The sequence below is a fragment of the Siniperca chuatsi genome, linkage group LG2, assembly GCF_020085105.1.
Source record: "Siniperca chuatsi isolate FFG_IHB_CAS linkage group LG2, ASM2008510v1, whole genome shotgun sequence".
Lineage (NCBI taxonomy): Eukaryota > Metazoa > Chordata > Actinopteri > Centrarchiformes > Sinipercidae > Siniperca > Siniperca chuatsi.
In genome coordinates this window covers 11051507-11077074 of record NC_058043.1, presented here as the reverse complement: position 1 = coordinate 11077074, position 25568 = coordinate 11051507, and the positions used below count along the sequence as shown (strand labels likewise).

Below are 25568 nucleotides of genomic sequence, written 5' to 3'. Positions count from 1 at the left end.
AGGTCAATTAGAAAAGAAAAAAAAACTTACATGATCTTATGTAGTTCTTATTATTGATGCATTATTTCTTTGTAAACCACCTATTCAATGATCTAACGTGCGCAGAAAGATATAAATCAACAAAGAGGAAAACATGTCATCGACTGCAGCTGGATGCAGCCAAGAGGACGCAGTGTTTATTTAATTTTTTGCCACAATGATTGGATTATTTATGGTGTAACTTACAGTTAATGAGAAGCAGGCAGACTCCCCTTTGAATATTCTTTTTTACCCTGCGACCACAGCGGGACTCTATAAAATCACAGGGTGTGATAAGGACGTCTCTGCTGCCGCCTTGTGGCTGCATCCTCATATTACCACAGAGCTAACACCAGTCCATCAATCAATCTTCTTGATTGAGAAAGCATCAGTATTACTTTGGATCGAGTTTAACATGACTCATATAGACAGTTAGATTTAAGGTACTTGAACATTATTTGAGTATTTGCATTTCTATTCCCACTTTATGCACTACATTTCAGAGGGAATATCTTTTACTCCACAACCTTTATTTGACAGTAAATAAATTTGCTCCAGTTTACACATTAATGCAATCCAATAGTACATACTCATTCAAATATTTTGCTTTGAATGATAATTTGTGTCGGATATGGTTTTTCCATTTTAAAAAAAGTTCAATAACCTCATTAAAAATTCTTAAATTTACTTCTCTGTTACTGAAAGTTCCAGATCTATGAATATTATTCATTTAAAAAGTTTAACTACTGGACACATACGTCTCCTACTTCACTGAGAAGTCCATTCTCAGTGTTTGTGCTGGATGCGCTGATGTCATAAAGCCCTGCTCGTACATACGCGCGAGCAGAGAGAAACTTCCCTATTCAGCAGACGAATGTGTCAAACTCTGCACATACATCATTCTGCAGAGTGAAGCTCAAACATCCAAGTGAAGTAACAAGAAGAACAATGCATTTTTTTTACTTAACGCAGGACTGTTACTTGTAATTGAGCATCTTTACAGTGTTTTATTGCCACTTTTATGTAAGCAAAAGATCTGAATAGACTACTTCCTGCACAACTGGGCTATCTGATGGGAAGCTGCCGTTTTGATCTCCTGCATCGTTTGAGGACATCGGCGCAAGACCATGTGTGTGGCAGCAACCAATCAACAGGATGATGTCTGTTTTAGGAATATTTATGGAGTTAGATGTTGTCAGCTGGATTTCCCGATCAACACTAAACCTCATAACATGTTATTTTCACAATTCTTACATGTAAACCCATGTAAGCTGCTGTATGTAATAAGGGCTTTTTATAGTTTGTAGGGCACACCAGGGAGTTATTGGCCTTCCTTGCACATATATCATTGTGTAACCAAGCTATATATTACAGGTGAAACACACAATAAAGGCAACTTGTTGGGCATTTTACCTGTAATATAGGCTGCACAATACACAGATTAAAATTTTTAAAAATTCAACTTAATAATATTGAATAGAAATTTATTTTGACATTTGCTCGTTACATGCAAAAACAAAGAAAAAAAAGAAAATGAAATAACTGTCCAATTGCAAACAGGAAGAACACATTTTTAATCGCCTTTAAAAAAAAAACCCAACTGTCCGAAGAAGAGTGTAGAAAATATGATAATTCAGCTATTTTTCATGTCAAATATCTTCCAAAAAGGAGAAAAACATAGACAGTTGGAAGCACTTTGTTTGGGAAAAAAACAAAATATTGAAGCTTGTGGTGCTCGACTGAGTAAAGAGCACTGAGCTAACAGTACATTTCCTGTTGTCCTGTTACATTACAACTACTTATGTTTGTCTTTTGCACTGTGTGCGCTTTTGTTGATTTATAAGCATCAGAAGCTTCAATAAATACGATGCTTTAAACTGTCTTTATGTTGTTAACCTCATTTTTTTACCCCACTTTTCAAGAAATTAAATAACCAATATAACGCACACAAAATACTTGAAAGTCCTCTGCTAAACATGTTAAATATATTCTACAAAGAAGAAATGTTGGCCAAGCTCATACTGATAGAGCTTATAAGGGGTGACACAAATCAATGATCTACATGTGTTCATTCATAGACAATAATTACTCAAGACAGGAATAACATAGTAGGACCTGTTTTAGAGATGTGGAGCTTTTGCAGTTTCTCACTTTAACTGAAGAGTGAAATCAAGCCTATATATGATCTGACACCACTTCCATAGTTTAAAACCATGTAGAGATCACTTTAAAAAGCTGCACTCTGTCCACTAGGAGGCAGCAGAGTGACAGAGATAACAAAGTCACCCTAGCATCAATTCTCAAAGCGCCTGTGACAGAGAACACAGAGATGCTGTGGAATACATGGGGGAGGAATTAGGTTACAAAACAAGAGTCTGAACAGCTTGGGGAGCTATTAACAAAATGTTCACAACATGTAAACACTAAGGTACTGGGGACTGAAGAGACAAGTTGGGATTGAGTCCACACATTGGTGACATTATTACAGGCCACGTGGGTAATGTGTGTGTGTGTGTGTGTGTGTGTCTGTGTGGGTCTTTATGTGTGTTGGAACTGGGTATGTAGAACTAGGTTCATCAGTAATGGGTCTTTAATGGGTCGCAATTTCTAGAGCAATCTAAAAATGGTGATCTTTGCTCCGAGTGATAAGTTACTAGAAGTGATACGGGGTGTGGGTGACCCAGTTGGATGTCTGCTCTTTGGTGCGCTTGGCAGAGCTGTGGGTGGTGAACAGGGATTTGAAGGTCTCCGACCTCTCCTCCATGTCCTGGATGGACCTCTTGGTGGTGGCAGAGGTTGTCGAAGACTTGGTGCCTTTAGAGGAGCTGGAGGATCCGGAGGGTCCGGCCACAGCTAGGTGGTAAAATGAGAGGGGAAACAAAACAGCGGCATGAAGATAGGAACAAAGAAAAACAAGGCAAAGAATGAGATATTTTTAAAAAGGAGGGGAGTAAGACAAAAAGGAGGGGTATATGATCTTCACTAATATTTAAACCAGCTTTCCCCTTTTTAACGCTTCTGTTCTGATACAGTTTGATAATTCTATGTATATTTTGTTCTATAATAAACAAATGATCTCACTGGAGTGGTTTTCTGTTTCACAGTTTGCCTAGATTTTGTGTTTCGTGTGACACCCATCTTTTAAAATGCTCCTTGGTGTTTAAGGTCCTCATTGAAGACATAACCTGATGTCTAACTGATTATATGAACTACTAGATTATCCTATTTTTAATTATCTAGCAACATTTCAGATACAAAAACTGCATTTTAAATAGTTATCTTTCAGAATGAGCCATGCTTTTTAAAAGGTAGGGAGGATTCCTACCTAGCAGACATACTATGCTCAGCACTAATGCCATTTTCAAATTTAGAGAGGTTAAGTCTAAATTCATGCTTCGTTTGTCTGTATTTATCAAAGACAAGTGTGGTTAGCTACCTGACTGGCTGCTTTCATCACCATTTTGTAGTGAGCTCCTCCCTGCTGCATCCACTTGTGGAGATTGTGTGTCATCTGCGGGAAGAAACAAGTCAGACAGTTTTATTAAAGACAGACGACTTCATTGAATGCTTTTTGTTTGCTTGTCAAAATCCTAAAGAATATTTTATTTTTATTATTATATTATATGAATCAACTAGAAACCATGTATCTACATGGAGATCTACTTTTTATAATGTTTTATCTGATAATAAAACAAAATCAAACAAAAGCTATTACTTTTACAATAACTTCTAAAATAAGATTTACACAAGCAGGACAGGAAAAAGCTGCAATAAGGCTTTTTTATTGTTTTATTAAAACTTGAGTTTTGATTTGAGTAACACAAATAAACATCAAGTGTTTCTCAGCCAACACCCTGTTTACTTGTGAGGTGAGAGCCCTGTGTTGACCTGGAGAACTAAACAGGAAACTACACCAATGCTCTCTGAGGACACACAACACTGGACGTCTGTTAGTAAGATTCATAAACACAGGGCCAGACTGTAAAACCACTGTACCTGTTCCAACATCACTATTTATAGGATTTACATTTCTTTGCTTATTCATGTACGTAGTCCAGGAGGTATCTTGGAGAATAGATTCGTGGCTCTGTTTGGGTGGCGAGAGAGCGAGACAAAGAGCTTGAGCAGCAAGAGAAAGCACTTGAAAGCGGCTCTCTCACGCCAAAAACAACATTAAATCAAGAGCATGAATTACTAATTCAAGAGCACTTATTATTAAATCGAGAGCACTTCTTTTTAAAGATACCTCCCTCCTTTATTAATGAGACTCAGGAAAGAAAAGAAAATTGGGATAGGAGTAATACACATATTCACATTTATGGGAAATGTATAAAATAGGACAGTTACAAAAGAGCAAACTCTATAACTAATACAAAACAATTCCCCTCAATATTCCATCACTACGTTGTTTTCTTAAAAGGACAAAAGATGACCAATAAGCCTGAAAATGTCTGGTTCCCACAATTAGTATGAGGGAACTAATACAGATATTGGTGTGGTCTTTGACTCAGACCTGAACTTTAAAGCTCACGTGGTCACCACGTGGTTGTCACCAAATGTGCTTTTTAATCACCTTAAAAATAGCAGCAAAAGTGCAAGCATTACTCTCTCTGAGTGACACAGAGAAATTAATGCATGTTTCTATATCGAGCAGGCTGGACTACTGTAATGCTCTCCTATGTGGTCTACCCAAAAAACTTATAAATCAGCTACAGCTGATTCAGAACTGTGCGGGCCGAGTGCTGACCAAGACCAGAACCAGTAAAGTCCTTACATTGGTGGCCTGTTTGTTTCTGTACTGATTTTAAAATTATTTTACTTGTTTAAAAGCACTTTAAAGCATAGCTGTCTCACATGCTTAGAGTATATGAACCGGTACAGACGCTCGGGTCCTCTGGCACGAGTCTGTTAGTTGTTCCAAAGTGCAGGACTAAAACTTTTGGTGAGGCAGATTTTAGCTTTTATGGCCTGAGCCGCTGGAACAGTCTGCCAGAGGACCTGAGTGCAGCTGAAAGTGTTGAAATTTTTAAACGTAAACTTAAATTAAACTGTTTTATTTTATCTATTATTTTATTATTATTAATTGCTTTCATCCTTCTTAGCGATTTTATTTGTTTTTATTTTGTTGTGTCTTTTTAAAATATTTTGTCCAGTTTCCAGTCTAGCTTTTATCTAACTATTTTATTATTATAGCTTTTAATTATTTTCTCATTGTCATTATTTTTATCTTTGTTCTGTCTTTTAATCTATTTTATTTCACTCTATTACGGTCTACAATTCTGTCTTATTATCGTGTTGTCAGTCATCTGTGAAGCACTTTGAATTGCACTAACCTGTATGAAAGGTCCTATACAAATAAAGTTTGATTGATTGATTGATGATGACTGATCATGGGAGAACAGAAAATCTGCTCTCTGCTGGTGACCCCAGTGCTTTAGTCAAACAAAGACCACCTCTGCTAACACCATAAAAAAATTATTACACTTTTATAAAAGAAAACAACCTTCAGGAGAAAGGAGCAGATGAGATATAACCCACTTTGTACTTCACACTTATTTTATGTTGTACCCACTTGGTACTTAATTTATTTTCTGACCTGTATTATATTTTTTGCTTAGTACTTCTATTCCTGTGTGCACTGACGTGATATTGAGCTGCTGTAGCAAAAGAGTTTCCCCTCGGGGATCAATAAAGTATTTCTGATTCTGATTTTTCACAAATGAAACCCCACACATCTTACGTGTGACTATTTGACTCATCTACTAACTAAAATGATCATGTGAGAGATGTGTCCGAATCCAGGTGTCTTACCACAAGTTATATACATCAACTTCTCACAGCAAAGTGTAAAGATAGCTGCATTAGCTACAGCCTCAAGTAATTAAAAAATGTTTTATATCAGATGACAGGATTGTGTCTAAATGTTTCATGTGAGTTAAGTGTCTGAATAATCCAGCTAACTCCACTACAGCACATTCAAAACATTAACCAAATGAAGGAGTAAAGGCGTTTTGTTTGCTTGGTTTTGTTTATGTAAAACAAGATGTATGCTGCCTCAACCAGGCTTTACACAAACCTTTTGATTCTGAAGGTGTGGACACAGTCTCAGCTGCTTTGCTCTTCTTTGACTTCTAAAACAAGAAGGAACATGTATTGAATACAAAACTTTCTGATTAGTATTTGATTGGATGCATCCGTTTATTCAACCCCATCCACGCACTCATTGCATTTCATCATTTGTAGATTAGCTGTAATTTTGTTTAAATTAAAACCCACCCTAGCTTTGGCTTTGCTCCGCCTCTCTTCCATCTTCTCCCTCAGCTTCTCCACCTCCTCCTTGCTGCCATTGAGCACAACGATATCCTCATCTTTAAACGGGTCCCCACACTACAGCACAAACACAGGTAAGAAATACTGACTGACACAGTAGAAAAACTATTCCAACAGAGCAAAGGCAGTTCATATATCTTGATAACTTGATGCGTAAGATAAGCAAAGCAACACTTCCTGCAGCAATTTAAAAACTCTGTTACTCAGAATTAGTGCTGGCTGATAATTCAGTATTACCATTAATCAACTGTCAGTGGAGTCAAATTGTAATGATCTTCTTGTATTGTTGGTTTTTTATTCTGTTGTCAATATTAATGGATGTGAGCAAATTGTAAATAATGAATATTGTTTGTGTTGTATACAGTATGTGTATAGTTTTGTCTGAAGTAAAGTGGAACAAACTTGATTATAATGAACATCAATTTGGCCCTTACATATGTTTATGTATCTGTTTGAGAGATATATATGTATTGTTGAAGGGACAAACAGTTGAGAATGTGAATTTTTTTAACTTTCAGCTCTCAGCTCTCCTCACCATTTTAAATGAATCCCTGTAGTTGTCTACTGAGTTTGGAGTTTGCTTGGATTAATAAAGTCAGCATGTTACTTTGTTTTATTCTCATATTTTCCATTTGATTAGTATCATTTGTATTATCATTACTGTTGTGTTATTCTATCCTTATGTACTCACGGTTAAGAAACTGGTTTCTACCAGTTTGCACCCCTCGATGGTAGCAGCGCCTGGCTCAGTTAAATTACAAAAACCACAACATCCTATACAAACGGATGTGCAGATTATACTTACTGTCTTTTTAAGCCATGTATTACAATTTTGCAGTTACAGTTTTGTGAATCCTTTTTGCATTATACTCAATATTTTTATTATGCTCTCAGTAAGCATTCCTTTTTACAGTTGGGATTATCATTGTACCCAGTAGTTTTATTATATATTTAGTAAGGCTTTTTGGAGCTTTGTGTGGAGAAGAGATCATGTATGCAGGATGTCAAAGTGTATATAAGGAGATCTGATGCAATGTTCTTTTGGGGGGGGGTGTCCATTTAGGACGTTGGCTGTACATTCTACTTTTAAATCTTTACTACTTTGTTTGTTAACTTTTAACTTTTACTTCATTGCTTTTTATTGAAGTTTGTATCAGTTATAGAAAAATTTAGTTTGACTCTTTTTTTGGTTTTTCATCACCAGCAGACCAGGTCCTCCTCACCGCCTTTAGGTAAGCCCCCCCCGCATGGTGGCTAGAGGTTAATCCCAATTACGTCTAGTTACATCACACTAGATGCTAGGGACCTTTAGGCATTTCTTTAGGGTCCATTAGGAACAAGGCTGAAGATTTCAGATTTGGGTGACTAACTATCGGGCTGTCCCTGACAGCAAGGTCAATCTCGGGCATATCTAGAACGTACAAAAGGGTGTCTATCCCAGCGTGGAAAGACGCCCTGAGAGTTGCTGCCACTAGGTTTGAGTAACTGAGGTTAGAGAGAAAAAAGAAGGGTGTGTATCTGGCAAAGCAGCTTACCATCAGTATGATCTACCAAATATAAGGAGGCAATCAGCAGCCGGACCCCAAACTTCCTCCCTCTACAAGGCGTGTGTGTGTGTTGGCAAAGCGGCTTACCATCAGTCTGACCGACTGAGCACACAGTGACGACCAGCCGCCAGCTCCACGCCTGCATTCCTTTTCTCAGTCTCAAGGAAATTAGATTTAACATAAGAGTCTCAGCTAAGACAGTGTAAAGTCTTTTCTCACAAGAGGGGCAGCTCTCTCAGGGTAACACCTCTGTGTTTTTGAGTAGTCCTGCGATAAATTCTCCTAAGCTACTTATTTAGAGTAAGTGACTGAGAAGAGAAGGACATTTAATGTGTTGAGATGATTTTCCCTGTCCCCTACCTTGAAACATAAATTTCACAACTATCTATTTGGGCATATTTCTCTGAAAAGGTTAACCCAATTCGTAAGTGACATCATCTGGATTCATCTACACATCATTCGTATGTGTAAGCCTCTTCAAAAACACATCAGCTCATAACATGAATGATGTATGATCAGATGAAAAGTCCAAAAGCCCCACTTTAACAAAGTCCAGGTACATAACAGGTACAGTAAGGAGATGTAGTCCTACTCTGACTTGCAAAGTAATGTTTTTACAGCTTAATGAAAATCTTTAAAATTGTGAGGCATCTGTGGCAGGGTCCATACGCAAATGCATAAATGTTTTTTTTGTATGAACATCATATCAACATCCAAATCATCTCCCTGCCACATCACATTCCCTTTCACTTTATTACCACATTTGATTTGGTAACCAAATTCAAAACGCAGTGAAACAGGCAAATTCAGTCAGTCAGTCAGATAGACAATCAGACAGACACTAGAAAAATATGTATTTTTGATTTTGGGGTGAACTGTCCCTTTAAACCCCTGAGTAACCAGCAGGGGATCTATTGTGTTGCCGTAATGCAAGCTCAGTGGGTGTGAACTGTGGCCATGTGCTCTGTTCAACACAAGAGGGATAATCTCAGAAGCTGACCACGCAGCAAACAAAAACTGGGTGCTGCTCTGAAGTCAGTCACTCTGCTGTTGCTATTGCCACAATTGACACATGCCACCAGTGAGCTGAGCCCCTTATCATCAAGTCAGTGAACGAGTCAACCAGAATCTTGCATCAGCACTAAACCAACTACTTGACAGGCAACAAGAGGGTGAACAAGACAGAGAGACAGCTCTGAGTGGAGAGACACTGTGGATAATTCAATATGTGCACCTCTAACAGGGCAAATGAACTGGAATCAAATACCCATTTGAGAGAAAAAAGAAGAAAGGAACCTGAGGTAAAAGGGGTTTGAAGGAAAATAATGGCAAGCAAGAGGACAAAAGAAGAAAGATGCAACGTACCAGTGAGTAGGAAACTGTATGGGGGAGGAGAGTGGAAAAAACCTTAGGAACACACTCCCACCTCACACACACACTCTCCCTGTGTGTCAGGTGTGTGCATGGGTGTTACTGCTGGTAACCAGGCAGGGACAGACCCTGTCTCGTGGGGATGTGAAAGGAGCGACTTAATCAGCAATGACTACAACTAGAGAGGAAACAAAACGCACACACACAAAGCACTCTCTCTCACTCCAGCATGGTCTTAAGCACAGAGAGCACAGCCTCCGAGGTTACTAGCTGCCAGAAAAAACAACGAAACAATCCTGACAACCGAATTTAGAACACATAAGAGAAACTACCCCAGCTGCTGTTGTTCCTGTTGTTGCTGATGACGGCACCAAGACTCTGGATGGATTGTAGTAACAAACTTGGAGGAGCTGTTTTGGTATTAACGATCAGAACAGGCGCTGATGTCTAAATGTTTTACTTCTTCACCAAGGACTACAGACTGAACTGCCTCGAAGGTAACTGGATCATCTTGCCCGGTCTTTGGCATTCTGTCTTTACATACTCTATCTGCATGTGTGTGTGTGTGTGTGTTCATATGTGTTGCACTGATATAAGCTTTAGATGTTTGATCTAGACAGCAAACAAACATAAAAGATAGATATAATCCCAAAATTAATGTTAGAAATGTGAAATGATTATTACCCAAAAGCAACAGACCTAAAAGTTTTTGGGCTGAGCAAAAACTGTTCTGTCAGTCTGGAGGATGGGGTGTGTGTGTGTGTGTGGGTGTGTGTAACGTACACATTTCCATGGAAGCCTTTTGGTGCTGTTCTCAAGAACAACATGGCTTGTAAATCAGGGGGACTCAAGTGAGGAGGATACTCTAGTCTCTACTCTGCTCAGTAAAGAATATTCTGCATTAACATGAGCCCAACAGCTCACTGGTTTAACTGAAAGCAACTTTTGAGTTGTTGTACCCTTCATTTTGTTTCATTTAACTATTCAAAACTGCGTAATATTGAGTAAAATGAGGGAAAGGAAGGAAGACACTCGAAAGGCTAACTTGTGGCTAGCTTTTCTAAAGAAAGCAAGCTTGGTGTTAAGTATTCAGGGCTCAACAGTAACGGTTGCCATTGGCAACCATGTTGAGAAATTGGCAACAAATTCATGGCCTTTTTTTCAATTTCGAGCTTCGAAATCAAAAGCAGGATCGCCAATTCTCCCAGTATTTATTTTTTGCTCCGTCCACGCCTACTTGCGCAGGTCCGGCAAGCATCCGAAGAAAAACACAAGAACACTTCAAAGAGACACAGCGTAGCTTACTGGTAGCCTGCAGCTGCACTGTTCGAGACGCCACACACAGGGAAGTCAGTCCGTGCCAGAGTGTCCGTCACTAGCCTGCAGACGCCTAGCAGTGCATCAAAAAAGTACGCCGTTTGTTAGGGTTGCCCGGCAGAGTCGGTTGCCCTACCCTCAGTCTCACTCTTTCTCTGTCCTGTTCTTTTCTAGCCTACTATTTCCTTACTATCTCTTTCTTCCTTCTTACTGATTTTCAGGTGTTCTAATTGTGGATACTGAATTTTACTGAAAATAATCTATTCTACAACAACCAGAAGTAGAGGAGGAGCTGATCGCATATGACTCTTATATAAGTAGTAATCCACAGATCAGGCGGAACGAGTCATAAAAACGAGCATTCTGATTAATGCCGGGTGGGTGAAATAGGTCAGGGATTATTTAAATTTCCAGACACGTCGACAGGATCGGTCAGGATCTAATGTTAATTAATGTTCCGTGTTCTTCTATACACCCAAAAGGTCACACACACACAGTCCAAGTTCATACAGTGAAACTGTTTCAGGAGTTCTTGTGTTTTAGTCAGATTATTAGGAAAGCAACGAGAATGCACTATTTTTGTGATGCTTTCTTAAAATGTTCTCCCGGGGAGCATACCACCAAATGGTTTCACTTTCACTATGCACGACTGCATTGCCACTTGCCATTAATTTGGTGCCACCCTGCTACAAGCCTATTGCCCCCTTTGGGTATTTGTTCTAGTGCCGACACTGCCGCTTGGCCTTTCAGTCCGGATTTGTCTTCTCTTCACCGACCATGCCATTTACCCACTAACCATCTGTTCATCGTCTGGGACGTCCATTCCTGGGAGCCTGCTGCCTCGCCTGGACCGGAGTACAGGAGATAACGCCGGACTTTCTGGGGCAAATTACAGAGCTGCAACTCTAAAGAGAGGTTTCACTCTGTCTAAATTCTCAGGACTCCAATTCTGCAGAGTAATTGTGGAAACCAACAAAGTCTAGACTGAGCAGAGAACTTTTGTACTGACACAGATGATAGTCTAACAATGGCATAGCCGTCAGTGCCGAAAAAAAAGGTTAAATCAAATTGAATCATGACCTTGAAGTCGCATGTCAAACTGAACATGGATTTGGAGAATTGTGACACCCCTACATTTTAAAATTTCAAAACTAGAGAAAGCAAAATGCGCACCCCAAAATAAATACAATTTCAATATATGTTGCATTAGTGATATTTAAATATTGCTGATACAGTCAGAAACGGACCCAGACAATGCTGCATGTGCGTTGGTGTGTTTAGTCGCTTGCACATGCATCTGTTTTAGAGACAATGGCAAAGCAAATTAAGTTGCTTGCCTGAGGGGGGTGAAAAGTTTGACTAACCTGTCAACATCACAAATGAATGCTGGTATTTTATACACCAGGAATTGAGGTTGACATTAACTGATAACACTAAAGATTCAAATTCTGTAAAGTATCAGATAAAACACAAACTTCAGTTCGTTACTGTAATAAAGCTTTTAAACATTCTTTTATGTCACATTTTCATTATTAAGCTGACGTATAACTGCATAGTATCTTAATTACTCAAAATATAAAGTGACTAAAGAGTGGAAACCATATTTTCACTTTCGGCAACCAAAAGCTGATACCAGGTTGCCATCCTGCAAAGTTAGTGTTGAGCCCTGTTATTAAGTAGGCTTTGGAAGTTTGGCATACAAATGTCAAGTCAATTTTATTTATATAGTCCAATATCACAAAACACAAATTTACCTCTAGGGGCTTTACAATCTGTACAGCTTACGACTCTTGATTTGGATAAGGAAAAACTCCCCTCCAAAAAAAACAAAAACAAAAAAAAACGGGGGAACAAATGAAAGAGCAACAGAGGGACGGAGAGACATGCAAAAGACATTGTGTGAATAGACCAAATGCTACCCTTAATACACATCAAACATTAACTTATATAATACAATAACACAGGCAATTCATCCAGTAAAACTGTGACAGCTGCCATTACCCACGCTAGTTCATTTTAGTAACTGGTCTCTTCTGGCCTCATGGTTGGAAAAAATCAGAAAAAATTTGTTGAGGTGCCCTGAGAATGCCTTATATTAACAAAATGGTGAAAAATAGGCCTTATGGATGTGGGATATTTGTATATGGACTTCAATGTCAAAAGTACCCAATATAATTTTCCTTGCAAAGTGGTAGGCTCTTCAATAAAAAAAATGCCTCTACAGTACAAGTCTACTAGACCAATACTAGTAAGCAGCTCGGGGTGTTCAGCGGGTCCTTATTAATATTTGGTAAAATGTGTACAAAATAACAAAATGTGTTTTAAATGACAAATAGATACACTGTAGTGTATCACACTTATTACCAGAGTACTGCCCTTCTCTCAACTATTCTCCAGTTCGTCTGAAACCTTTTGGGTATCCTCACATCTCCCAAAAATGTTGTTTACTTAATGCTATCTGTTGTACCTTGCACATGTAGTTTCCAAAGAGTTTTCAGATGATCCATCAAGATTTGTTCAGTGAGTCTCTAAAGCTGCTTTCATTGTTGCTAACAATTATTTGTCAATTGTTATATATTTATTACTCTGCATGATTATAAAAATCTGACTAAATGAAGATAAGTTAAAATCCTATAACATTATATCCTATATTCAGGAATGCCACTTTTAAATGCTGTGTTTCAGAAAGATGAACCAGAGACAATGTGTTGCTAGTTATGAGTCACAGATAACAGTCATTAGACTAAATTCAGTTCATTAAACTACATTTCTTGAGCTAAAAACTGGCTTCATCAATTAGTGCTAACCTACATATTTAACCCTATTTAATATCCCTCAGGGATCCAGGACCCTACTGCAAATAACAAATCTGGATGTCTTTATTGCAGGAGTTTTATCTGTGGTGGTGGTGGTGCTGTCTTGATACGGTGAAGCAGGGCTATTATGCGCCAGCTTGATGGGACAAAATGCAGCTTCCTGTTGTGCCTCGGGATGAGTATTCTTATCTGTTCAGTCATTTACTTGAGGACCAGGATGCCAACAGAACCCAGGCCCCTAGAACCTCCAAGTTGCAGGCCCTTCTCCACTGAATGTAAAGCTTTTCTGCCCGGCATAGAGGATGGAGTAGATTGGTATCGCCGTGACTGCCAGGTATGTTTGAGAGATATATATATATATATATATATATATATATATATATATATATATATATATATATATATATATATATATATATATATATATATAACACACACACACACACATTTTCTTACTGAATTTCTAAAATCTAAGTTAAACAGTGCAGTAGCGCTAGACTCATCAGTCAGAAGAGTATAATTTTAAAGAGTTTCCCCTCAGGGATCAATAAAGTGTTTCTGATTCTGATTGCACAGAAAATTCTGGATCAAATTTTCAGTCATATGTTTGTTCATTATGTTTGAGGGCTGGGGATTACATAATGAGATTCTGTGGTAGCGATACGCTAAAAACAAATGAGTAAAATAAGAAATTACAAGACCTAATCAAGCCATTTACCAGATCCATAAGGTGACACTGTGTTTGTGACCAGCCTGAAGTAGTATACCTACAAATGTGAGTAGAAATGTTACAAAGGCAACTATGTTTTAATACCAACAGGTGTAGTGTTAATATATATTTTTTTTCTGTCTACAGGTGGAAAGCTATATTCTGAAAAGTCGCCTGCAGTGTTCCAGTTTGACCAGAGACCTACACTTTATCACAAGACCTCTGAGCCGTGAGGAGGAGGACTACCCTTTAGCTTTCATTGTGACTGTTCACAAGGAGCTGCAGCTTTTTGTGCGCCTGTTTCGGGCCATTTACATGCCACAAAATGTCTACTGCATTCATGTGGATGCCAAGGCTCCATGGGAGTACCAGGCAGCTGTACGGAAGCTAGTCAGCTGCTTTAAAAATACCTTCCTCTCCAGCCGCAGCGAGACAGTGACCTACGCTGGGTTTTCCCGCCTGCAAGCAGACTTGAACTGCATGAAGGAACTAGCAAAGTCTAAGATAGGCTGGAGGAAGGTGGTGAATCTGTGCGGACAGGATTACCCCGTCAAGAGCAACCTGGAACTGGTGCGGTACATGCAGAGCAAAGAGTGGAGGGACAGAAACATGACGCCTGGGGTCAAGCAGCCGGTGTCTATGAGGCACAGGACACAGCTCCAGCACAGGGAGATCATGGGGTCACATGTAGCTCTGAAAGGGTTTGGACTGAAGAAAAGTCCTCCTCCACACAATCTGCAAATTTATTTTGGAACAGCCTACTATGCTCTTACAAGGGCTTTTGTAGACTTTGTTTTGAAAAGCCCAATAGCACACGACCTCTTGGAGTGGTCCAAAGACACGTTCAGTCCAGACGAGCACTACTGGGTGACACTCAACCACATCAAAGGTAAAATGCCTGTTTTAAATGGGTACACAGACATGCAGACAACTCCCTACTACTGTTGACATTGTTTTAAGTTTGGCAGCACAAAACCTAATATAGAACCATTAATTATTAACTGGTGTGATTATGATGTTTAAACAAAAGGAGACGTGAGGTACAGAAACACAATCAACAAGATTTTTTTTACACTGGCTCACTGACTGCACTTTTATGGCACAGGTGAGGATTTACATGAGCTGTGTGATCTAAAGCAATGTAATGGTAAGGAAGAAGACCTGCGTTAGGTTCCCTTTCGAGGGGCTGAATGGCAATTTTTGTATGTGGCAAAATTTTCTGCTGAAGTCGGAGGGGGGAAAGCAGCAGAGTCACCAATGTAAAAATTGTGCACTTGAGTAATGCTTGAGTTAAGTCTCAAGTGGTCAAATTTGTGGTAAACTGAAAGAACTGACCTCCTAAACCAAAAGACAAGCATGTTAATTATTAAGAAATATTGCTATTGGTTTTGACCAAGGAAATGACTTGTCCCTGGGTGCTCCTAAAGAGGGTTGTTTAAATGCAATGGGCTTATTTCCCCTAAGGGAAATCAGTAAAGTGTAACAAACTGTATTCTTTTGGCAGCGTATCAGTCCTGAGGTGGCAATAAGACCGAATTAACCTTGAGAAAGTGGGCCACAGGGTGGAAGAGAGAGAGAAGTTGATTCTTAATGTCCACCTTATGGCTTTTACACTGAAACCTCACAGACCTTAACTGATATCAATATTGATATTGATCATTTTGTTGGCTGTGCGCTGCTTTTAATTGGAGGTGGGAAGGTTAAGTAAACGTGAATGAGGCGAAGAAGACGCCGCACTCGAAAACTTACTTGGACAAGTTGCACAGAGATGACATTTATGATTTATTGGAAGTGTTTTCAAACAGTTCATTTCAGTTTTACAAGAGAAAAGGCTTAAAAAGGTCCAGTGTGTAACATTCAGGAGGAGCTATTGGCAGAAATGAATATAATATTTCTAAGTATGTTTTCATTGGTGTATAATCTCCTGAAAATATGAATTGTTGTGTTTTCATTACCTTAGAATAAGCCCTTTTTATCTACAGAGGGAACGGGTTCCCTTCCAAGGAGGTTGCCATGTTGCACCGCCATGTTTCTACAGTAGCCCAGAACCAAACACTGGCTCTAGATAGGGCCGTTCGGATTTTGCGCCCACCGTAGTTTCTCCTACACGTTTGGAAGGGGAGGGTGAGGTGAGCGTTATTCAAATGGCTGCAAACTGCAGTTTAACCGCTAGATGCCACTAAAACCTACACAATGGACCTTTAAAAGGTTTGGCAAACACATGTCTGGTTAACTTTCCCACCTTGATAAAGAACAGCACACAGCCGCTTCCCTAAGCTTTTCTATGGGAAGCAACCGGGACTGTATCCCACATTCAATTTGGTCACATAATGATGATTCATTTTATCTGGTTATGTGTTTGAAGAGGCCCCTGGCAGCCACATAGATGGAGGTTGGGCAGGAGACATCCGGGCAATCAAGTGGAGGGATCAAGAGGGAAGCACACACAATGGCTGCAAAGGTACAGTACAGAAGTGTATAATAATGACGTACTATTTTATTGATTATTTACTGTACCACAGGGCTCATCTATGGTCTAGTTTAAATTTTACTAGTCTTGTTAAACTGGGTATAGTCAATTCTCGATTCTCCCAGATTTAGAACCTGTTGTGCTATTTACAAAACTATTATTATAGCTATTGATAGTAGCCATAAGTTTATAGTTTGTGGCCAAACTCATTACTACATACACAAACTAATTACCATCTTTTTTTTAACATTAGCCAACCTCATACTCTGTCTCTGTCCTATGAAATAAAAAAGTGTCTGCTCCTTACTCTTTTTCTTATGTTTCGCTCAAGACAGGATTACAGGGCCAATCGCTGGCTAAGGCAACTCAAGATTTACTCAACAAAAGATGATAAGAACAGATATGAGGATTTATCTGATATATCTGATATCCAATAGGTTTAGTCTGTGTTTTATGACCTTTTACAGGTTAAAGATAAAAGAAAATAACTGCAGTAGCAAACAAACGTACCAACGAATCATGAAAGGTTTGAAATTCACAATTATGTGGCAAAACAGTCAGGCCTAATATCTAATATAGAAGTACAAGATCCAAAATTGTTGTTGTCATTTTCCAGGGCATTATGTACGAGACATCTGTATCTATGGAGTGGAAGACCTACCATGGATCATCAACAGGAACAGCATGTTTGCCAATAAGTTCGAGAGTAGTACCTTTCCAGAGGGACTGGACTGCCTGGAGCAGTGGCACAGGAACAAGGTGTTGAACCAGGCAACTGTTCCCATAGAGCCATCATGGCTGCTGGCCACACAGAGCAACTCAAGCAGCAGCTAATTGAACACCAGTGCTGAAGCAAGAAATGGTATCCTCAAAAATGTCAGGCTACATGCAGTTCAGATTATTTGCACTTGTTCAGTGGCTGTGAATGTCAAAAATGTGAGCAAGAAAAACTGAACTGAGAACAGCAGGATGATGCACTTCCAGAGTGCCGTGCAGCTACTGTTCACAGACGCATTTGTCTATTTATGAAACCATAAGATGGCTGTTCTTTATGATAATCAGAAGACTGTGTATATGCCAGAGGACTAAAATATCTTTACAGTAAAGCAATGCAGTTAAAGCAAAAGTAAAATGAATCCCATTTAAAGAAAACATACAAGTCAAAAAAGAAAACATACAAGTCAATAACAATAACTATTTGACACAACTACACTACACAAAGTATTAAATAAACTACTGAATATGCATTTAATATTGTTTAATTTATTATTGTTCAATGTGTGGTCCAGTTAAAAAAACACTTGTTGATAAAAACCATTATTTGTTTTTCTTTTTTAAAGAATTGGAGAGTAGCAGGTGTAAACAAACAAATAAAGACAACGATGAAAAAAATCTCCCTGCCATTCTTCCCTTTTTAAAACAAAACTAAGAGTCTATATCCATGATAGCGGCTCTGTGAAGCTGTGCTTTGAGCAAAATGCTATCATCAGCATGCAAACATGTTCACACTGACAATGTTAACATGCTAGTGTTGAGCAAGTATAAAGTTCACCATGTTCACCATCTTAGTTTAGCATGTTAGCCCACTAATATTTGCTAATTAGCACAAAACAAAGTCTGGGTCATTTGGGTCATGGGATTATCTAGTAAATCAAGGTCAACCAAACCTGCTCAAGGTTTTTCTTGTCTTTTCTCTGCAGCACTTAGGCAGGCTGCCTAAGTTTTTTTACTGCCTAAAAAGCTATTCACAGTTGAAAAAAATCAATAAAAGACAATTCAGAGAATTCATTGTGGCTTTTACGGTAAAGCACATAAGGAAAGTGTTGAGTTTTAGTCTCTGGAGTTTTCTTAGCCAAGGTTAGTTTTAACTCAGATTAGAAACTAGTCAACATTCGGACATTTTTCCCTGCTCTTCTATTGGCACTTCAGTTTTACAAAAGTGGCTTGCTTAGGCAAAGAGCTGCAGGTTCTGATCAGTTTAGGTAAACTTTAAACCTCTAACTCACATAATCTATGTAAACACAACACCTTAGGGGGTGTTCATAGCACTAAACACACAAGGGGCTGGATAAGTGTGGGCATGCTGCTTCAAAGTACAGGTAGAAGTTGAAATACGGACCAGGAAGTCTACTGTGCAGGGTTATTAAATGCATTGAAATAAAGCAGACTTCACCTTCAAAAAGAGAACAGGGAAAAAGAGAGACAGAGGCCCGGTCTCAATGTCCATCCTATGACCTAGGATCTAGGGCACACTCTTCAGGCCTATTCCTGCTCAGCGATTTACAATTGTGTGTGTCATTTCATGTTACAGATTACTAGGACAGATGCAAAATCACTGTCTACAACATTGGTCCAAAAAAATGTGATAGAGTATTTATTGTGTGAGCTAAACACAACCATGGTTTATTTCTGATTTATCAGTGGTTTTTGCTCAGAAATGTGAAGTCCTTTAACTATAATCTCACATGTTCATTAAATTTGCAACACTACACCATCCAAATGTGAGGTTAAATAAGCAGCAGGCAAAATCAGACTTAATGTCAGTGGCTATAAATTCAAGAAATTGTGTATTGCCTAATAAGCCTATCTAAGAAAGAACTCACTCTTTCCCACAAGAAGCACTCTTAAGTTTTCTTACGGTTTCAGACCCTATTTTTGGCAAAGTCAAACAACTGATCTGTGCCAAGATGCTTTCACTTCCACAAAACAGCAGTGACTGGATATCATCTGCTCTCTGCAACCTTATAATAGCCTGTGCTTGAGAAATTACGACTATAGCTTTAAAGTTACTTAAAACTAACAGGTCAGGACCCAAAATGGTTCATAGGCCTGCTTCTGTGAGATTCCCATGTGACTCCATTTAGATCATTGTCAGAAATGGCCAAAAAGAGGAACAGTAAAGCCAACAGATGCCTATAGACAGTACTGGATAAGAAGAAAGAGTCAAAAATATGTGACGTTAGCTGGGTCTCTGACCACAATTTCTGCTTTGAACAATGATGACAGAAATAATGCCAACAAATTCAAAAAGTATATCTACTAACATAAAAGGGGCACTGGAGAAATGTATATAAAACCGGCATTTCAAACATTTGCCAAAAGTGTAAGATGATCACACATCAGAATAGGTCAAATTAGAGTAAGCTGTCTGCTTCCTATTTACACATTGAACTAAAAAGGGACTTGTAGCAGATACAGGATGTGCATACTATAATGGCAGTATTGGCTCAAGCCACTTCTTCTTCTTCTTTTCCTTTCGGCTGTTCCCTTTCAGGGGTCGCCACAGCGAATCATGTGCCTCCATCTAACCCTGTCCTCTGCATCCTCTTCACTCACACCAATTAACTTCATGTCCTCTCTCACTACATCCATAAATCTCCTCTTTGGTCTTCCTCTAGACCTCCTGCCTGGCAGCTCCAACCTCAGCATCCTTCTACCAATATATCTCTGCATCATGTCAATCAACTCTCTAGCCTTCCCTGTCATAGTCCCAACATTCAAAGTCCCTACTGTCAGTCCTACATTCTTAGCTTTCCTCTTCTCTCTCTGCCTACGAACACATCTTCCTCCTCTCCTTCTTCGTCTTTGACCAACAGTAGTCCAATTTCCACCAGTACCCTGCAGGTCAACAGCACCGGTGGCGGTCAGTTGTTAACCCGGGCCCCGACCGATCCGGTATGGAAGTCATTTTCACGATTCGCATTTTTAATTTGGCATGTGTTTTACGTCGGATGCCCTTCCTGACACAACCCTCTGCATTTATCCAGACTTGGGACTGCACAAGAAAACACTGGCTTGTTCCCCCTTGCAGCTGCATTTGCTCAAGCCACTTCTGCTTTGCCCTTTTTAGCCCAAGTGTCCTTCTAGACCAAAATAAACAAATTATTTTTAGAACTATTACTTGTACTATTGTTGTTGTTTTGTTGAGTTCAACAAGTTATGAAGTAAATATTTGGAAAACTGAGGCAATAAGTCTTTTTAAAAATTGTATATGGATTTTTTTTATTACTTTATTTTACTGTGACATTGTATTAACCAATTTGCTTTGCTGATGTCATTTTGGATTACCTTACCTATTAAAAACTAGTAACACAAAACGGATAAGCTATTCATCTACCTATTTGTATTATAAGCCTGTAAGACATTTGCAAAACTGTACTTTTTTCAGACTCTAAAATGACCCAACAATCCATCAATCACCCCCGAGCTAACAGGAAGCTACTAGTCTGCCATAGTGGTAAGATTGTCTCCTCAGGTATAGGTCTATTGATTTGCACTGTTCCCTAATTTTTGAGTATTTTTCGTGATTTAAATGCCTTAAACAGCATAAATGTTATGTTTTTATTTCAAGTTACACACATTGTCTGGATATCTGACATAATTTATTCAACTAGTGTGCACTGTTTTGAGATTTCAAAACTTCTCGTGGAGCTTTAAAACATTACACTTCAGATTTTTAACATACATTCTTATCCATCTGAGCAACAGATTGTGCATCTGGAATCCCGCCAATGCCAGACTGCTAGTGAGTTATCTACATTGATATCAAGGCTGCTTATTTACCAAGCATTAGCAATGAGAGATCTCTGTATGTGAATTAAACAAGCAGAATTCCGGGCAAACAACCAGAGGTCAGCAATGGAGAGCAGTTTATTGAAACAAAAGATTAAAAATCTATTAGGAAAAGGAAAAGAAATGTATAGTTTGCAAACCATTGGTCCATCAAAGAAAGTTGGAATAGAGTGTCAGGGGGAAAAAACTGAAATATTGCTAACCTTGTGGCAGATTTCTGTCTTGACCTCCTTCATGGCCCTGTCAGAAAAGACGCAGCCACAGCTCTTCAGGTAACAGAACCTGAAAATGGAAACATTGGAGTATATCATATTTTTTGTTGAACCTTTTGGGCCATTTCCTTCACAAAGTGAACTTTCAAAACCAGTAAGGTATGTGAGGTGCATTTTTCTAACCTTGTTTGTTCTAAACATTTGGATGAAATTTAACAATGGTGATGAGAACAGCAGAGTTCTGTCAAATGTTTTCGCAACATACAGCTCTGGAAAAAATTAAGAGACCACTGCAATTTTTTCTTAAATCAGCATCTCTACAAGTATGGAAGCCATTCCATTCCAATGTCTGTTGAATTCCAACACAGGCACACCTCATTCTACTGAATGAGGTGCTGATTAGGTGATCACCTGAACCAAATCTTATTTAATAAGGAAAAGTATAAAAAAAACACTTCTGTGGTCATCACTATCCTCTTGCAGTGGGTCCAGCTGGATGGCAAAAACAGTGCTAGTAATACCTCAAAAGTAATTGGAATCAAAAAATAACTATTGACCATGCCAAAAAGTTGAAAAGGAAAGTTTTGAGTGAGGAAAAGAAGGGTTCAATTCTGGCTTTACTGGCAGAGGGATACAGTGAGCGTCGGGTTGCTTCCATCCTTAAAATTTCAAAGATGGTGGTTCATAAGAACAAGGTCAAGCAGCAGACATTGGGGACAACAAAGCTACAGACCGGCAGAGGGCGAAAACGACTCTCCACTGACCGGAATGACCGCCAACTCATTCGAATGTCACTCAACAACCATAGGATGACATCAAGTGACCGACAAAAAGAATGGCAAAAGGCAGCTGGGGTGAAGTGCACAGTGAGGACGGTTTGAACCAGGCTCCTAGGGGCAGGGCTGAAGTCGTGCAATGCTAGAAAAAAGTCCTTCATCAATGAGAAGCAAAGAAGAGCCAGGCTGAGGTTTGCAAGAGACCATAAGGATTGGACTGTAGAGGACTGGAGTAAGGTCATCTTCTCTGGTGAGTCCAATTTTCAGCTTTGTCCAACACCTGGTTGTTTAATGGTTAGACGGAGGCCTGGAGAGGCCTACAAGCCACAGTGTTTCGCACCCACTGTGAAATTTGGTGGAGGATCGGTGATGATCTGGGGGTGCTTCAGCAAGGCTGGAATCAGGCAGATTTGTCTTTGTGAAGGACACATGAATCAAACCACGTACAAGGTTGTCCTGGAAGAAAACTTGCTTCCTTCTGCTCTGACAATGTTCCCCAACTCCGAGGACTGGTTTTTCCAGCAGGACAATGCTCCATGCCACACAGCCAGGTCAATCAAGGTGTGGATGGAGGACCACCAGATCAAGACCCTGTCATGGCCAGCCCAATCTCCAGACCTGAACCCCATTGAAAACCTCTGGAATGTGATCAAGAGGAAGATGGATGGTCACAAGCCATCAAACAAATCCAAGCTGTGTGAATTTTTGCACCAGGAGTAGCATAAAGTCACCCAACATCAATGTGAAAGACTGGTGGAGAGCATGCCAAGACGCATGAAAGCTGTGATTCAAAATCAGGGTTATTCCACCAAATATTGATTTCTAAACTCTTCCTAAGTTAAAACATTAGTATTGTGTTGTTTAAAAATGAATATGAACTTATTTTCTTTCCATTATTCGAGGTCTGACAACACTGCATCTTTTTTGTTATTTTGACCAGTTGTTGCTTTTGGCAAATAAATGCTCTAAATTACAATATTTTTATTTGGAATTTGGGAAAAATGTTGTCAGTAGTTTATAGAATAAAACAAAAATGTTAATTTTACCCAAACACATACCTATAAATAGTAAAACCAGAGAAACTGATAATTTTGCAGTGGTCTCTTAATTTTTTCCAGAGCTGTATATTGAATTTAATAAATGATAATGAGTGTTTAAAGCCTCACCTGATGAGTAGATAAGTACTAGACTACAGTAAACTGGACAAAGTTGATCTTTAAATCAAATGGAGAACCTTTTTTGATTATGCATGATATACTTGATGCAGTGAAGCACCAGCCTCTTTATTATTCTTAGGTTGTGGACCCTTTACTTGTTCTTTGTTACCTGTGCTTGCCATTCATCTCCAACCCAACAACAGGGCAAATGAACATGCCGCAGTGGATGTCCTCATATCTGTCTCCTTTAGAATTTCTTCTCTCTCCCTCCCACTCAGGGTTATCAGTCAAGTTCAGTTCCTTTATATCCTGCAGAGGAAGTAGATGGATAAACATGCAAACAAGTCTATATGAAACTAAAGACAAATGGAGACAGCTTCAGCGTTAACATACCTTGATCCCACGGATGTGAGCTACAGCCTCAGCATTGGGTCTCTCAGCAGACTTATCCAGAAGGTATTCAATGATAGTATCTTTGTTATAGAGCCTGAAACATAACATGGGTCAGACTTTTAGAACACACTGTGCTGTAATAAGCAGATTTTATTTTTAAATTGATAGATGAATGGACGGGCTTTACTGATCATGACAAGCTCATTAGTTTGCGAGTTACTTTAGAACTTACTTAAGTTTTTTATCACAAGTCTGTGACACTAACACAATATGTTCACTCAGTGTCACATCATCAAGCCGCCCTGTCCCCATAAAGCCAACTCTTACCTTCCCAGTTCACAGGAAACAATGGGGCGTCTGAGTTTCTCCTGGCTCAAGGCACAGTATTTCCATTTGGCAGCCAACTCTGCATTTTTATCAACCTGGACACATGAGCAAGTATGTAAGAGCACGCCATGCACGTATGATGGTAGTTAATTAGCTTCGTCTTAAGTCCGTGACGACTAAACTAACATTCGCGAAACTGTTCTATTTTAAAGCTAACGTTAGCTATCTAGCTAGCTAGTTGTTGAGTAGTTAGCTAATTTACGTGTGCACAACGCCTCACAAGACAAATCCGGCGAGTGGCTAATATCTTTATAAGTAAACAGCATACCTAAAAATAACTAAATCTGTCCCTTAATATTTTTTTTTAATCAATTAGCCATAAGCTAATAACAAAACGTTAGCTGGCTAACAGTTAGTAGCCTACTGACAGCTTTGGAAAACATCGCTAACAGTTATGAATTTGAAAAGACAAAAGAAATGCAACACACCTTCTCGACTTTTTTGGGGGCTTTCACCAACTCGTGTCTTTTGGGAATCGTTCCTCCATCACATCCCATCTTGAAAGCTGTCTTGTAAAGTTTAACTAGATAACCCACTTAGCTTATTGTGGACAAAGCTACTAGCAGACAGGAAGTCCCCAGGTTGTAAACAAACAACGAGAGATCTGTAAAGCTCGCGGGATGTGCGTTTAATTTAATATCGCCCTCTAGTGGCTGAATCATGGGTGTATTTTGTAGCTTCAGCCACAGTGTGGAAGCATCACTCCAAATATCAGTTTACTAGTTTCAGCAAGCACCCTAGATGGGAGCTGCCAGAGGAATGGGTAGCAAGTGGAAATGTATCATAAAAATACAAAACATTTTCATTTTAAAAGAAGGATGTGGAAAGATGGTCATAATAGCCTTCTTACAAAGCAACTAATTACCAAGAAGAACTTTTAATAATAATTACCCTAATTTATCAATATTGTTTTTGTTTGTTTTTTTTACCATTATTGTAGCCATGCATTGTAAACATAAAAAAACAATTTTGCACAGATGACTTCACTCTTTTACTGCCCATCCATTTATAAGACATTTTTCAGTCAGCCATTAAACACAGAACTAGTAAGTGACATTAGTCTGGCTTTCAGGCTTGTTGTCAGAGTGGTCTAAAGATGAAAGTTTCCTTGGAAGATAGTTCAATGAGTGCTAATGAGATCTGTTTCCTGTGCCTTGCAGGCTGCAGATTAGTTTACTATCGATAGTGCTGTCCAAGAGCGACCATTAGTTTGGGGAATACCTCAGTGGAGACATTTCTGGCGGCATGACTGATACTCTGTGTGGAAAAGAAGACTGAATAAAAACACAGCATTGGACTTAAGTTTGACTGAGAAAATAGATTTCAGCCTCTTTACGCCCACCACACACAGGCAGCTGCTACTGTGGTTCCTAAAAAACACCAAAATTAACAAATATAAACATAAAAACATTTCTCCATTTTGCCTGTTGGTTCGATTGGTTCTTCCTGTAATTTATAAATTGTGTTATGTGTCTTATTGAATTTCCCCCCTT

The 25568-nt window shown here is 39.1% G+C and overlaps 2 protein-coding genes across 5 annotated transcripts; one reads left to right on the top strand and one right to left on the bottom strand.

Annotated features, from left to right (window-relative positions):
• Positions 1-1485: 1485 nt before the first annotated feature.
• rtf2 (replication termination factor 2) lies at positions 1486-24674 on the bottom strand. Of its 2 annotated transcripts, XM_044221824.1 has the most exons (9): positions 24504-24672; positions 24016-24110; positions 23689-23782; positions 23465-23604; positions 21354-21432; positions 6295-6405; positions 6095-6149; positions 3455-3529; positions 1486-2871 (listed from the first exon to the last, which is right to left on the bottom strand). In XM_044221824.1, the coding sequence occupies exons 1-9, from the start codon at positions 24570-24572 to the stop codon at positions 2672-2674; spliced, it is 918 nt and encodes a 305-aa protein (XP_044077759.1). In that variant the 5' UTR covers positions 24573-24672; the 3' UTR covers positions 1486-2671. The 2 variants fall into 2 exon arrangements, with proteins under 2 accessions (XP_044077759.1, XP_044077768.1); XM_044221833.1 differs by lacking the exons at positions 6095-6149; positions 6295-6405 and having other exon boundaries at positions 24504-24674.
• gcnt7 (glucosaminyl (N-acetyl) transferase family member 7) lies at positions 6412-17828 on the top strand. Of its 3 annotated transcripts, none has more exons than XM_044221810.1 (5): positions 6412-9763; positions 13472-13733; positions 14256-14997; positions 16474-16569; positions 17195-17828. In XM_044221810.1, exons 2-5 carry the CDS (start codon positions 13527-13529, stop codon positions 17410-17412), a joined length of 1263 nt encoding a protein of 420 aa, XP_044077745.1. In that variant the 5' UTR covers positions 6412-9763; positions 13472-13526; the 3' UTR covers positions 17413-17828. The 3 variants fall into 3 exon arrangements, with proteins under 3 accessions (XP_044077745.1, XP_044077738.1, XP_044077730.1); XM_044221803.1 differs by having other exon boundaries at positions 16474-16677; positions 16771-17336; XM_044221795.1 differs by having other exon boundaries at positions 6412-13733; positions 16474-16677; positions 16771-17336.
• Positions 24675-25568: the final 894 nt, after the last annotated feature.

Coding starts and splice junctions, on each gene's coding strand:
- gcnt7 (XM_044221803.1), top strand. CDS start 13,527: ATGCGCCAGCTTGATGGGACAAAATGCAGCTTCCTGTTGTGCCTCGGG. Junction 13,734..14,255: donor GGTATCGCCGTGACTGCCAG/GTATGTTTGAGA, acceptor TTCTGTCTACAG/GTGGAAAGCTATATTCTGAA. Junction 14,998..16,473: donor GACACTCAACCACATCAAAG/GTAAAATGCCTG, acceptor ATGTGTTTGAAG/AGGCCCCTGGCAGCCACATA.
- rtf2 (XM_044221824.1), bottom strand. CDS start 24,572: ATGGGATGTGATGGAGGAACGATTCCCAAAAGACACGAGTTGGTGAAA. Junction 24,111..24,503: donor CCCCCAAAAAAGTCGAGAAG/GTGTGTTGCATT, acceptor TCATGTGTCCAG/GTTGATAAAAATGCAGAGTT. Junction 6,406..21,353: donor AGACAGAAATCTGCCACAAG/GTTAGCAATATT, acceptor TTTGTGCTGTAG/TGTGGGGACCCGTTTAAAGA.